Below are 13,683 nucleotides of genomic sequence, written 5' to 3' on the forward strand. Positions count from 1 at the left end.
GATAAAATACCCGATTTCATCATGAAGCTGCAAATTCATTACGTTTTATGGATTTTGCATGAATAAAAATGTGAATTTTATTGATTTTTCAGATGCTGGATTTTCCATATATTTTTTTTAAAATGTATAATATAATACAACGAAGAGAGGAAAGCAGAATAAAGTCAGTGAAGACCGAACGGGGCTTATCTTCACTGGAAGATGCAAGATTACAAGTTACCGCAACCCGGGTTATGATTTCTGCATCCGAGACTCCAAGATAAGCAAGTAGCAAATTACTGTGTACAAGCAAATGGCTTACCTTTTTCCCTGTTCCCATTACTGCTGTGAATATAATCTCCACTGTGGTTTTGCAGGAAATCTTCTTCGTCATCTTCAACAACTAAAGGAAAAAAAAATCAATCAATAAAATAAAATTATATACCTATACACAAATACTATATATATTTAGATGTATTGTTCTTTTTTTTTTTTAAATCAAGTGCAACAGAATGGGTTCACACTACAACCTCCAAGGTATCACGAAACGTACCGTATTTTTTGGATTATAAGACGCACCTTTCCTCCCAAAAATTTGGGAGGAAAATGTGGGGTGCGTCTTAAAATCTAAATGTAGCTTACCGGGTGCTGCCGGCGCTTGTCAGTATGGCGCTGTTGTGTGCATCGGCTCCACTCTGCCCTGCGCGCGGCTGCTTTGTGCGGCGGGCGATCATTCTGAAGATGTCAGCGGTCAGGGATTCAAATAATGGAGCCTAGAGTCAGTGCATGTGCAGATTGAACTCTCAGCTCAGACGGTCATATGCGCACGCGCCGACTATGACCGCCATTATTTGAAGCCCTCACCGTAGACCGCCATCTTCAGAATAGCCAGTGACTCCCTGCCCCCCGCACAGAGCAGAGCGGCGTCACCGGCCCCGCACAGAGCAGAGTAGTCACTGGCCCCGCACAGAGCAGAGTGTAGTCACCGGCCCCGCACAGAGCAGAGTGTAGTCACCGGCCCCACACAGAGCAGAGTGTAGTCACCGGCCCCACACAGAGCAGAGTGTAGTCACCGGCCCCACACAGAGCAGAGTGTAGTCACCGGCCCCACACAGAGCAGAGCGTCTCTGGCCCCTCACAGAGCAGAGCGTCTCTGGCCCCTCACAGAGCAGAGTGTAGTCACTGGCCCCTCACAGAGCAGAGCGTCTCTGGCCCCTCACAGAGCAGAGTGTAGTCACCGGCCCCGCACAGAGCAGAGCGTTTCTGGCCCCTCACAGAGCAGAGTGGCGTCTCCGGCCCCGCACAGAGCAGAGACCACAGTGAGTATCTGGGCTGCGTCACCCCACTCCGCTGCTTCCCCCTCTCCCTGGTAAGACACCACCAGATTATAAAACGGACCTTATATATTTTTTTTTTCACCTTTTTTTCCTTCAAATTTGGGGTGCGTCTTATAATTCGGTGAGTCTTAAAAAAAAAAACCCTGAAAAGAACGGAATTTTGTTTACTTACCGTAAATTCCTTTTCTTCTAGCTCTAATTGGGAGACCCAGACAATTGGGTGTATAGGCTATGCCTCCGGAGGCAGCACAAAGTATTACACTCAAAAGTGTTAAGCCCCTCCCCTTCTGCCTATACACCCCCGTGCTCCCACGGGCTCCTCAGTTTTGGTGCAAAAGCAAGAAGGAGGAAATATAATTACAAACTGGTTTAAAGTAACTTCAATCCGAAGGAACATCGGAGAACTGAAACCATTCAACATGAACAACATGTGTGCACAAAAAAACAGGGGCGGGTGCTGGGTCTCCCAATTAGAGCTAGAAGAAAAGGAATTTACGGTAAGTAAACAAAATTCCGTTCTTCTTTTTCGCTCTATTGGGAGACCCAGACAATTGGGACGTCCAAAAGCAGTCCCTGGGTGGGTAAAATAATACCTCGTAAGAGAGCCGTAAAACGGCCCTTTCCTACAGGTGGGCAACCGCCGCCTGAAGGACTCGTCTACCTAGGCTGGCATCCGCCGCAGCATAGGTATGCACCTGATAGTGTTTCGTGAAAGTGTGCAGGCTCGACCAGGTAGCCGCCTGACACACCTGCTGAGCCGTAGCCTGGTGCCTCAAAGCCCAGGACGCGCCCACGGCTCTGGTAGAATGGGCCTTCAGCCCTGAGGGAACCGGAAGCCCAGCCGAATGGTAAGCTTCGATAATTGGCTCCTTGATCCACCGAGCCAGGGTTGATTTGGAAGCCTGTGACCCTTTACGCTGGCCAGCGACAAGGACAAAGAGTGCATCCGAGCGGCGCAGGGGCGCCGTACGAGAAATGTAGAATCTGAGTGCTCTCACCAGATCTAACAAGTGCAAATCCTTTTCACATTGGTGAACTGGATGAGGATAAAAAGAAGGTAAGGAGATATCCTGATTGAGATGAAAGGGGGATACAACCTTAGGGAGAAATTCCGGAACCGGACGTAGAACCACCTTGTCCTGGTGAAACACCAGAAAAGGGGCTTTGCATGACAACGCTGCTAGCTCAGACACTCTCCGAAGAGAAGTGACTGCTACAAGGAAGACCACCTTCTGCGAAAGGCGTGAGAGAGAGATATCTCTCATTGGCTCGAATGGTGGTTTCTGAAGAACCATCAGCACCCTGTTCAGATCCCAGGGTTCTAACGGCCGCTTGTAAGGTGGAACGATGTGACAAACTCCCTGCAGGAACGTGCGTACCTGTGGAAGTCTAGCTAGGCGCTTCTGGAAAAACACCGAGAGCGCAGAAACTTGTCCCTTAAGGGAGCCAAGCGACAAACCCTTTTCCAGTCCAGATTGAAGGAAGGACAGAAAAGTAGGTAATGCAAATGGCCAGGGAGAAAAACCCTGAGCAGAGCACCATGACAAAAATTTTCCACGTCCTGTGATAGATCTTGGGGAACGTTGGTTTCCTAGCCTGTCTCATAGTGGCAATGACATCCTGAGATAATCCTGAAGACGCTAGGATCCAGGACTCAATGGCCACGCAGTCAGGTTGAGGGCCGCAGAATTCAGATGGAAAAACGGCCCTTGAGACAGCAAGTCTGTTCGGTCTGGTAGTGCCCACGGTTGGCCGACCGTGAGATGCCACAGATCCGGGTACCACGACCTCCTCGGCCAGTCTGGAGCGACGAGGATGGCGCGGCGGCAGTCGGCCCTGATCTTACGTAACACTGGGCAACAGTGCCAGCGGAGGAAACACATACGGGAGCTGAAACTGCGACCAATCCTGAACTAAGGCATCTGCCGCCAGAGCTCTGGGGTCTTGAGACCGTGCCATGAACATTGGTACCTTGTTGTTGTGCCGGGACGCCATGAGGTCGACGTCCGGAACCCCCCAGCGGCAACAGATCTCCTGAAACACGTCCGGGTGAAGGGACCATTCCCCTGCGTCCATGCCCTGGCGACTGAGATAATCTGCTTCCCAGTTTTCCACGCCTGGGATGTGAACTGCGGATATGGTGGAGGACGTGGCTTCCACCCACATCAAGATCCGCCGGACTTCCTGGAAGGCTTGACGACTGCGTGTGCCGCCTTGGTGATTGATGTATGCCACCGCTGTGGAATTGTCCGACTGAATTCGGATCTGCTTGCCTGCCAGCCACTGCTGGAACGCTTTCAGGGCAAGATACACTGCCCGAATTTCCAGAACATTGATCTGAAGCGAGGACTCTTGCCGGGTCCACGTACCCTGAGTCCTGTGGTGGAGAAAAACCGCTCCCCATCCTGACAGACTCGCGTCTGTCGTAACTACTTCCCAAGATGGGGGAAGGAATGATTTCCCCTTCGATAATGAAGTGGGAAGAAGCCACCACCGAAGGGAGGCTTTGGTCGCCTGAGAGAGGGAGACGTTCCTGTCGAGGGACGTCGGCTTCCTGTCCCATTTGCGTAGGATGTCCCATTGAAGGGGACGCAGGTGAAACTGCGCGAAAGGGACTGCTTCCATTGCCGCCACCATCTTCCCCAAGAAGTGCATGAGGCGCCTCAAGGGGTGTGACTGGCCTTGAAGGAGAGACTGTACCCCTTGCTGTAGTGACTGCTGTTTGATCAGCGGAAGCTTCACTATCGCTGAGAGGGTATGAAACTCCATGCCAAGGTACGTCAGCGATTGGGCCGGTGTCAGATTTGACTTTGGAAAATTGATGATCCACCCGAAACTCTGGAGAGTCTCCAGGGTAGCGTCGAGGCTGTGTTGGCATGCCTCTTGAGAGGGTGCCTTGATCAACAGATCGTCCAAGTACGGGATCACAGAATGACCCTGAGAATGGAGGACCGCTACTACAGTAGCCATAACCTTGGTGAAAACCCGTGGGGCTGTTGCCAGGCCGAATGGTAGTGCCACGAACTGCAGGTGTTCGTTTTCCATGGCGAAGCGCAAGAAGCGTTGGTGCTCTGGGGCAATCGGAACGTGGAGATAAGCATCTTTGATATCGATCGATGCAAGGAAATCTCCCTGGGACATTGAGGCGATGACGGAACGGAGGGATTCCATCCGGAACCGCCTGGTCTTTACGTGTTTGTTGAGAAGTTTCAGGTCCAGGACAGGACGGAAGGACCCGTCCTTCTTTGGGACCACAAACAAGTTGGAGTAAAAACCGTGGCCCTGTTGCTGAAGAGGAACAGGGACCACCACTCCTTCTGCCTTCAGGGTGCCCAGCGCCTGCCGAAGAGCCTCGGCTCGCTCGGGGGGCGGAGAGGACCGGAAGAATCGAGTCGGGGGACGAGAGATGAACTCTATCTTGTAACCGTGAGAGAGAATGTCTCTCACCCAGCGGTCTTTTATTTGTGGCAGCCAGGTGTCGCAAAAGCGGGAGAGCCTGCCACCGACCGAGGATGCTACTAGAGGAGGTAGAAAGTCATGAGGCAGCCGCTTTGTTAGCGGTGCTCCCAATGGCCTTTTTAGGACGTGACTTAGACCGCCATGCATCAGAGTTCCTTTGTTCTTTCTGAGACCTTTTGGACGAGGAGAATTGGGACCGGCCCGCGCCCCGAAAGGACCGAAACCTCGACTGCCCTCTCCTCTGTTGGGAGAGGTTCTGCTTGGGCTGGGGTAAGGATGTATCCTTTCCCTTGGATTGTTTGATGATTTCATCCAGGCGCTCGCCAAAGAGCCTGTCGCCAGAAATTGGCAAACCGGTTAAACGCTTTTTGGAAGCGGAATCTGCCTTCCACTCCCGTAGCCACAAGGCCCTGCGGACTACTACCGAATTGGCGGTCGCAACTGCCGTACGGCTCACAGAGTCCAGGACAGCATTCATAGCGTAAGACGCAATTGCCGAGGTCTGGGAGGTAATGGAAGCCACTTGTGGCGCAGCCGCTTCAATTTTCGCTTGACCTGCTGATATAGCTTGTAGCGCCCATACGGCTGCGAATGCTGGGGCAAAAGAAGCTCCGATAGCTTCATAGATGGATTTCATCCAGAGCTCCATCTGCCTGTCAGTGGCATCTTTAAGCGAGGCCCCATCTTCCACTGCAAGTATGGATCTAGCCGCCAGTCTGGAGATTGGAGGATCCACTTTGGGACATTGAATCCAACCTTTAACCACTTCCGGGGGAAAAGGATAACGTGTATCCTTAAGGCGCTTAGAGAAACGCTTATCCGGACAAGCATGGTGATTCTGGATTGCCTCTCTGAAATCAGAGTGGTCTAGAAACATACTCTGTGTACGCTTGGGGAACCTGAAGCGAAATTTCTCCTGCTGAGAATCTGACTCCTCCGCCGGAGGGGCTGAGGGAAGAATATCCAGCAACTGATGAATGGATGCAATAAGATCATTCACTATGGCGTCCCCGTCTGGAGAATTAAGATTGAGAGCGCTCCCAGGATCAGAATCCTGATCAGCTGTCTCCGCATCATCAACCAGAGAATCCCCCCGCTGAGACCCTAAACAATATGATGTCGAGGGAAATTCTAAGCGGGCCCGCTTAGACGATCTGGGGCTAGGTTCTAAGTCCGAACCCTCCGTCTGGGAGGTATGAGATACCCCGTGAGGACATTGTTGGTCCAACTGAGGGGGGTCAGGGACCAATGATTCAACAGAGTCCCTTTGCTGAGATACCGGTCTGGACTGCAAGGCTTCTAGTATCTTAGCCATAGTCTCAGAGAGTTGATCCTTAAAGGCTGCAAACTCAGTCCCCGTCACCTGGACATTGTCAATAGGTGGCTCCCCCTGGGCCCCTCTTAGCAGAGGATCCGGCTGAGGAAGTGTCACAGGGGTCGAACACTGTACACAATGAGGGTCAGTGGAACCTGTCGGTAGCTGGGTCTTACATGCGGCGCAGGCAACATAATAAGCCTGTGTTTTGGCACCCCTGCCTTTTGTGGGCGCCATGCTATAGTTTTCCCTGAGTAACACAATAGGGTATATAGCCAGAAAGAACTGTGCTCATACAGTGTAAATTATATACAGTACACAAATAATGTACCCATACAATACAGCACCCTGGGGCTAGCACCACATGTGCTGTTTACCAGCCGCCTAAGCGGTTGTGAGGCCACCAGAGACCGTGTCTGGGTCTCCCATGAATATGTCCCTCTCTGCAGCGTCGGTGGAGCTGACAGGAATGGCTGCGGCGTCCTGACGAGCTGAGGAAGCTGTGGGCGTGGCCTGGAAAGAGCGCGAAACGGGCGCTCACACTGTGCACGGTGAGGGGAGTGGAGCATGTAAATCATACTCCAGCCCTCATTGCTGCACGCTCCGTGCAGCGTCCCGCCCTTCCCCTGCCTGTCAGGGCTGAGGGCGGGAGAGAAAAAGGGAAACTAGGCCGCAATGAAGCCGGGGACCGTAGTAATAAACGCGGCCGCCGTAAAAGCGCGGTCGCGTGAAAGTCCCCGGCGAACTACAAGTCCCAGCCGCGCCGCAGTGTCCCGTGGCAACGGCGGTCAGTGCGGTAGCCCTTACATATAAACACACTCAGCGACGCTGAGTGTGTAATGGCACATATAGACCCGGTCAGCGCCGCGGTCCCCGGTGCACTAGCACACCCAGCAAAGCTGAGGTGATGCCGTGCGCGGTCCCCATAGGGATACAGAGTACCTTTAAGATGCAGGGCCATGTCCCTGAACGGTATCGGCTCCTATCCATCAGGCTCCACAGGAGTTGTGGATGAAGCCCGGTCTCAGTGCCTGGAGACCGATAAGATCCCACTTCACCCAGAGCCCTAAGGGGGATGGGGAAGGAAAACAGCATGTGGGCTCCAGCCTCCGTACCCGCAATGGATACCTCAACCTTAACAACACCGCCGACAAAAGTGGGGTGAGAAGGGAGCATGCTGGGGGCCCTATATGGGCCCACTTTTCTTCCATCCGACCTAGTCAGCAGCTGCTGCTGACTAATCTGTGGAGCTGTGCTTGCATGTCTGCCTCCTTCGCACAAAGCAAAAAAACTGAGGAGCCCGTGGGAGCACGGGGGGTGTATAGGCAGAAGGGGAGGGGCTTAACACTTTTGAGTGTAATACTTTGTGCTGCCTCCGGAGGCATAGCCTATACACCCAATTGTCTGGGTCTCCCAATAGAGCGAAAAAGAAACACGGTAAGGCTAGTTTCACACTTGCGTTGAATGGTATCCGTTGCATTGCGTTGTGTGACGGATGCAACGGATGCTGCAAAACAACGGAATCCGATTTTATTTTTTTTTTATTTTTTACAGTTTACCGGCGGCAGACTATTGTGAACGATCAGCTGATCGCTCTCAGTAGCCGGCCGCCGGGTGATCAGCTGATCGCTCCCAGTAGCCGGCCGCCGGGTGATCAGCTAATCGTTCGGCCGCAGAGAATGTGTGCGGGGGCGGAGTGCGGGGTGGGTGGAGCCGAGCGTGGCCATGGCGCTGAGGACAGGTGAGTGTGTGTATATACACATGCGGAGTGGAGTGCGGGAGGGAGCGGAGCTAGGCAGGGAAGTGTCGGGCTCCCTGCATACGTAGCCAGGGTAAATATCGGGTATAACTAGGCAAAGCACTTTGCTTGGTTACCCGATATTTACCTTGGTTACGCGTGCAGGGACACAGAGAGAGCATGCGCAGTGAAATCGTGAGGATTCCGCTGCTCAAAAAAAAAAACGTTACATGCTGCGTTCCTCCCGCTGGGCGGAAGCAACGGAGCGTCGCCCAGCGGAAGCAACGCAGGTCCTTTTGGCACAATCCGTCATTCATACAAGTCTATGGGAAACAGCGGAATCCGTTAACGGATTCCGCTGTTTTCCAAAAGGGCGGATTGTGACGGAAGGAAAAAAACGCAAGTGTGAAAGTACCCTTAGTTGTAAATAAATCAAGTGGTTCTGACTTTGAGACTGGTTTGTCACGGTACCTTGCGGGGCGTGACGTGAACCCATTCAGTTGCACAATGCTGTGAGCTGTGACGTAGCTTTGGTTGACGACCTTTGTTGCAGCCAAGTTGCCATATGGCCCCGGCCTTATCAGTTGGGATCTACAGAATATCCCATCAGGAGTCTCTGTATAAAGTCTGCTTTAATTTGTTAAATATAGATTTTAGAAAGTACAATAAAAAAAAGTATATTTTGAGTGCTCATCCTGTGCTGTTGCCATCAGCCACATTTGCTGAAGACTTGTCCCTTGTGGCTAGCAGCCTCTAATACCGGCTGTACGGCAAGTTATCCCCTATAGCGAATGGCTGACGATCTGACTGCTGGGACCCCCAGGGATCCAGAGAACAGGATTCTGGAATCTTGCACACGGATGGAGGGAAGGTGCACATGCTGGGGGCCAAGAGGTTTTACACTCAGATCTGCACGTTTTCATTTATCATGTGGCCACGCCGTATAGAATGGTTATTTGGCACAACATGGTATCAATTAAACACTGAATAAAAGGGGTAAGGGAGTATCACACAAGTCATTGATCAACCCAAAGACAGCGCTGGGTGGAAAGGACTGACATTCTTCAATACACAATAGTATTTTCTCTTATTTTTATTGTCAAAGTTGTGCTTGGGTAATATGGGATTTTCCAGGTGTGGCTATACGGTATCTAGGGGGAGGCTGCAGGACCTTACCTGTGGCCAGCCAACAGAGGTGCCAAGAAACATAAGTCATGTAAATGACCAGGTCACAATATTAAAAGGGAATCTGTCACATCATTTAACATATGTAACCTATTAATATGGGCAGACAGGTAATAAATTGCAGAAAATAATCATTCCAGTATGCCTCATATCAGATGCCTTCTTGTAAAAAAATATCTTTCATCCCTTTATGTAAATGAGGTCTTCCAGGCTATGGGGCGGATGCTGCCCAGAGGATAGTGCTGACTCCTTGCTTCATTAGTGTGGCTTCTCCCTCTCATCAGCCTCATGGTATCCCTGTGATGTCTACTTTCCAGCCTCCTTTGGGCATTGGCTTCATGTGTCTCCTTCTAAGCAGGCGCCGGATCACTGGAGCAAAAGCAGCAGTGACTCTCCGGTGCCTGCACTGAAGACACATGAAGCCAATGCCATTAAGAGGGTGGAACGTCTGAAATTGTGGGTGAGCAGGCATGGGATTTCAGGACCACAACTAGATGTCACAGGGATAGTGTGACACTGATTGGCGGCGAGAGCTCCGCTAATGAAGACAAGAGGCAGTGCCATCTTCCAGGCAGCATCCGCCCCATAGCCTGGAAGACCTCAATTACATAGAGAGAATAAAGATGATTTTTCCACAAGACATTTTCTATGAGGCAGACAGGTATGAGTATTTTCAGCACTTTATTACCTGTCTGCCCATATTAATAGACTACATATCTCAAATGGGGTGACAGATACCCTTTAAGATGCATCAGCCAGAAGTTTACGTGGCTGGGCCTGATAGCAACACAGTACACCGTACCTTTATCACGTTCGAGCTCGTCTTTGCACACCGCATCTGCACAAGCATCAAAATACTTTTGCAATGTGTCGACCTGTCTGCACAGAATGTCGCGGAAAGTCTCCATTTCGGCAAGTTTCTCCCGTAGACTGTGTCCTTTCTAGCAAAGGATGAGGAGAAATACAAATGAAAGAATATAAAAATGGTAGAGGCCAAAAAAGAAGAAGAAAAACCCTACACAAGATCACAGCACTTTACTTAAAAATCATTGCAAAAACACACTTTATATAATAGCGGGTTATGACAATAAGTATATATTACCTTAAATGACGACGTGGAAGTAGCAGAATATCCGCTTGCTCCAGAAACCAGGGAAACCATTGAGCCATGCCTCCGTAAGCTGGACTCTGATCCATAGCCAGATTCAGACTGAAAGGGAGAAAAGCAACAAAGATGGGTCAATTTCTGACAATGTGCGCTGCAGCCTCCAACACAGATGAACAACAAGGATGAAGCTATAGAGATGACAATAGCATACAGCGATGATGCTGATGAGGACCGAGCCCCCGGCCGGTCACATGCACTGTACATGTGGCTGACGTCACTTCTATTATAGGGCACTGATGTCCTGCAGAGGTCACCGCTGCAGCCACTCACCACCAGAATGACAGTAAAAGCCACATATCAACTAACAATCATGTGCAGAGATCGGACATCGCATCCTTTACAATGAGGGAACATTTAACCAAGCAATGGAAAACATCTCTCGGGGTGAAGCCGCGAGGAGCCATCAGTGACCTGCAATAATGGAGCAGAGGTCCCATCTGTACTTTAGGTCCGGCCGGCTGGCTTTAGGACACCGGATCTGGCTGGCAGAGATGTGACATTTTCCACCATCTTTCTATAAACACATTTCCCGCATGATCCATAGCATTGGCTTTGTAATACATGGACAACAATTTGTGACGGTTTATGGGATGTGTCTGTGCCTAATAAAAGTAACATTGCTAGAAGGCAAAACCCAACAAGGAACCTCAGCGAGTAAAGCAAAGCACTGACCCTCAGCCCTCCAGTCCATCCCGTACACGCGGTGATCTGGTACCAGGAACACAACAAAGTCACAAGTGAAAGAATTGCAGAAAATTAACAAGAAAAAAAAAAAATTGAAAAACCCACATCTGCGGCAGCACGGTGCCTAGTAATCTGACCGAGCGCTACTCACATCAGAAAGGCACTCAGAAATGAGAGGATCGATAGAAAATGCCAACATGCAGAGCAATGCCAGACCAAAGTGCCTACCGCCTTAACCCCATCAGTGCCAAGCAGCTAGGAGAGGCAACTAGAGGGCACAACTACTGCTTGAGCGTCACCAGCAGTTACCTGGCCCCTGCCTAATGTCTAGGACACCGGCAGCGTGCAGAAAGTCAGTACAGTCCTGCCATTCTGGTTACCGGTCTAAACCCTGCTGCACTGCGTCACCTTCTCCATCACTTTGGATGTCCGAGCAGGATCCATGTTATGACTTCCTTTTCCCAGTAGTTCCTCCAGATAGAAGAGGAGATGAAGCACTTAAGCCACACCCAACGCCTTCAGATGCTCGCCAAGGAAGGAGGTCCAGGCTCACTAGTATGCAGCCTGAGGACACAAGGCGAGCATGCAGGGGCTGCTCACTCTGCGAGATGAAAGGGTTAAATCACACTAATGACTGAAGAGGCTCATGGGAAAATCCTCCAACTTTAACTGCATTTTCTCCAGTTGCATCCAGGGGACGCCAATCGATCGCAGATTCTATTTACAGATGCGACTAACGACGAGCCCCATACATCGCCGCAGAATAGGTTAGCTCTATGTCAGCAATGGGAAAATCATTTTCAACAGTTTATTTTCCAAAGAGAATACAATGGAAAAAAAAAAAAGTAACGATATATACGCACACAGTGGAACATCTCCAGAAGACCACCTATTGGATAAGACCACCCATCAACACCAATTTTCAAAAGAATTTTTTGGTAGATGTCTCACAATGGTGTTACTATAATAAAATCTGGACATTTCAAAGAGGTGAGACCAGCATCTAGTCCGGTGAGGTCCGTCACTCCTGCGTCCAGCATACTGAACATCTCTGGGGCTGCTTAGGCCCTGAATGGTCATGTCACGATTCTGCTAAGTGACCAAGCCTCTTTACATTATTGGCCCTAGGAAGCTGAAGAGGCACTAGATACTACAAAAGGATCCGCCCACTTGACAATTTATTGACTCTCCTGTTGAAGTGAATGAGCAGTCACCTCTCCACTAGTGGTGCGGCAAGACAAGGCCCCAATGCTTGGGTTAATCCTATTAACAGGATTGGCATGCAATTGTTTTTTTGTACATAGGTTTATTGAAGCTTTAAAGGGAATCTGTCACCAGGTTTTTGCTCCTCCATCTGAGAGCAGCATAATGTAGAGACTGAGAACCTGATTCCAGTGATGTGTCACTTACTGAGCTGTTAGTTTGATAAAATCAATGTTTTCTCTGCTGCAGATCTATCAGTTATACAGAGCTCATGTATATGCTGGACTATATGCAGCACGCCAAGTAGTCCTCTAATGATAACCAACTGCCAATTAAACACTGATTTTATCAAAACTACAGTAAGCAGCTCAGTAAGTGACATCGCTGGAATCTGGATCTCTGCCCCTACGTTATGCTGCCCTCAAATTAGGTGGGAAAAACATGGGGAGATTCCCTTTGATATTAATAAGCTTTCTGTAGACTAGGCTTTGAATATCAGATTCAAGGTGGCTTCATCTGTATTATTTTGGAGCTGTTGTAATGAAGCCCATTTCTATTTAGAAACAACCTCACCTCTTCAATGCCTTCAGGATCAATTTTCTGCAGAATTTTCTAATAAAAAAAACATTTTAATAAACATTGCAGAAAACCTCCCCATAAATCTCTCAAATAAAAAAGCTGACAGCCAGAAAGGCACCAATCCAGACTCTTAAATAGTTGCTATTTGTGCAAAAGAGCATAAGCAGCGCTCATCAAATTATACCACAGAGGTCCCCAAATCCTTTCCTTAGAAGCCACATTCGAGAGCCGCATTCTAGAAGGAATCATAAAAGCCCAGTAACCAATAGGAAACAGAAAACAAGTGAAAAAAGGGTCATAGGGCCCTGACTAACTGGGGTGAAGCTGCTGGGACTGGAGTCCTCTCTGAGTGTGCTGCCTGTGCAAAATAGCCGGCACCAGCTGCCACCCCCTCACTTTACACTCATCTTGGAGAAGGGCAGGTTTGGGGAAGTGATCTGAGCCCCGTGGATTAGGCGGAGATCAGACAAGCATATGAAAAATCATCTGGGTTCCTCCAAGAAAACTTGGGCTATCTTCATCTACATTATGTCCCGGGTGTCCGACTTTTCCGTCTGTTTGTCATCTGTTATTACACATAAACATTATAAAATGTACAAGATCAAACACTGTCTCTTAGGTTAATAATGGCAATGTATCCAGAAAAATCAGATGCTGCACAGATGATCTGTATGGGATCCAATTTAATTTGACTGGGAAAAGACTTGGAAGAGACAAGCGCGTGCTGCAAAAGCCCTACTGAATTGCATTGGTCAGTGTGCTGCCTGATTTTTACTTTGACGGCACATGTATAAATAACACACTGGAATGAAAGAGCCAATGTGTGTACTCCAATGCATAGAGGAGTAGGCAGTTGGGGAGGTAGGCGGCCGGGCAAGAACAACCCAGGAGGTAGGCGGCCGGGCAAGAACAACCCAGGAGGTAGGCGGCCGGGCAGGAACAACCCAGGAGGTAGGTGGCCGGGCAGGAACAACCCAGGAGGTAGGCGGCCGGGCAGGAACAACCCAGGAGGTAGGCGGCCGGGCAGGAACAACCC

The 13,683-nt window shown here is 49.9% G+C and overlaps 1 protein-coding gene across 1 annotated transcript in view; it reads right to left on the minus strand.

Annotated features, from left to right (window-relative positions):
* The window catches only part of CERT1 (ceramide transporter 1), a 102,183-nt gene that overhangs the window by 38,813 nt on the left and 49,687 nt on the right, over positions 1–13,683 (minus strand). Inside the window, exons 4-6 of the mRNA XM_075325475.1 lie at positions 10,116–10,223; positions 9,816–9,954; positions 302–382 (exon numbers count right to left, since the gene is read on the minus strand). Of these exons, the coding sequence (XP_075181590.1) occupies positions 302–382; positions 9,816–9,954; positions 10,116–10,223 (328 nt within the window). The remainder of the gene's footprint in view (positions 1–301; positions 383–9,815; positions 9,955–10,115; positions 10,224–13,683) is intronic.

This window comes from Anomaloglossus baeobatrachus, chromosome 1 (assembly GCF_048569485.1).
Source record: "Anomaloglossus baeobatrachus isolate aAnoBae1 chromosome 1, aAnoBae1.hap1, whole genome shotgun sequence".
Taxonomy (NCBI): Eukaryota; Metazoa; Chordata; class Amphibia; order Anura; family Aromobatidae; genus Anomaloglossus; species Anomaloglossus baeobatrachus.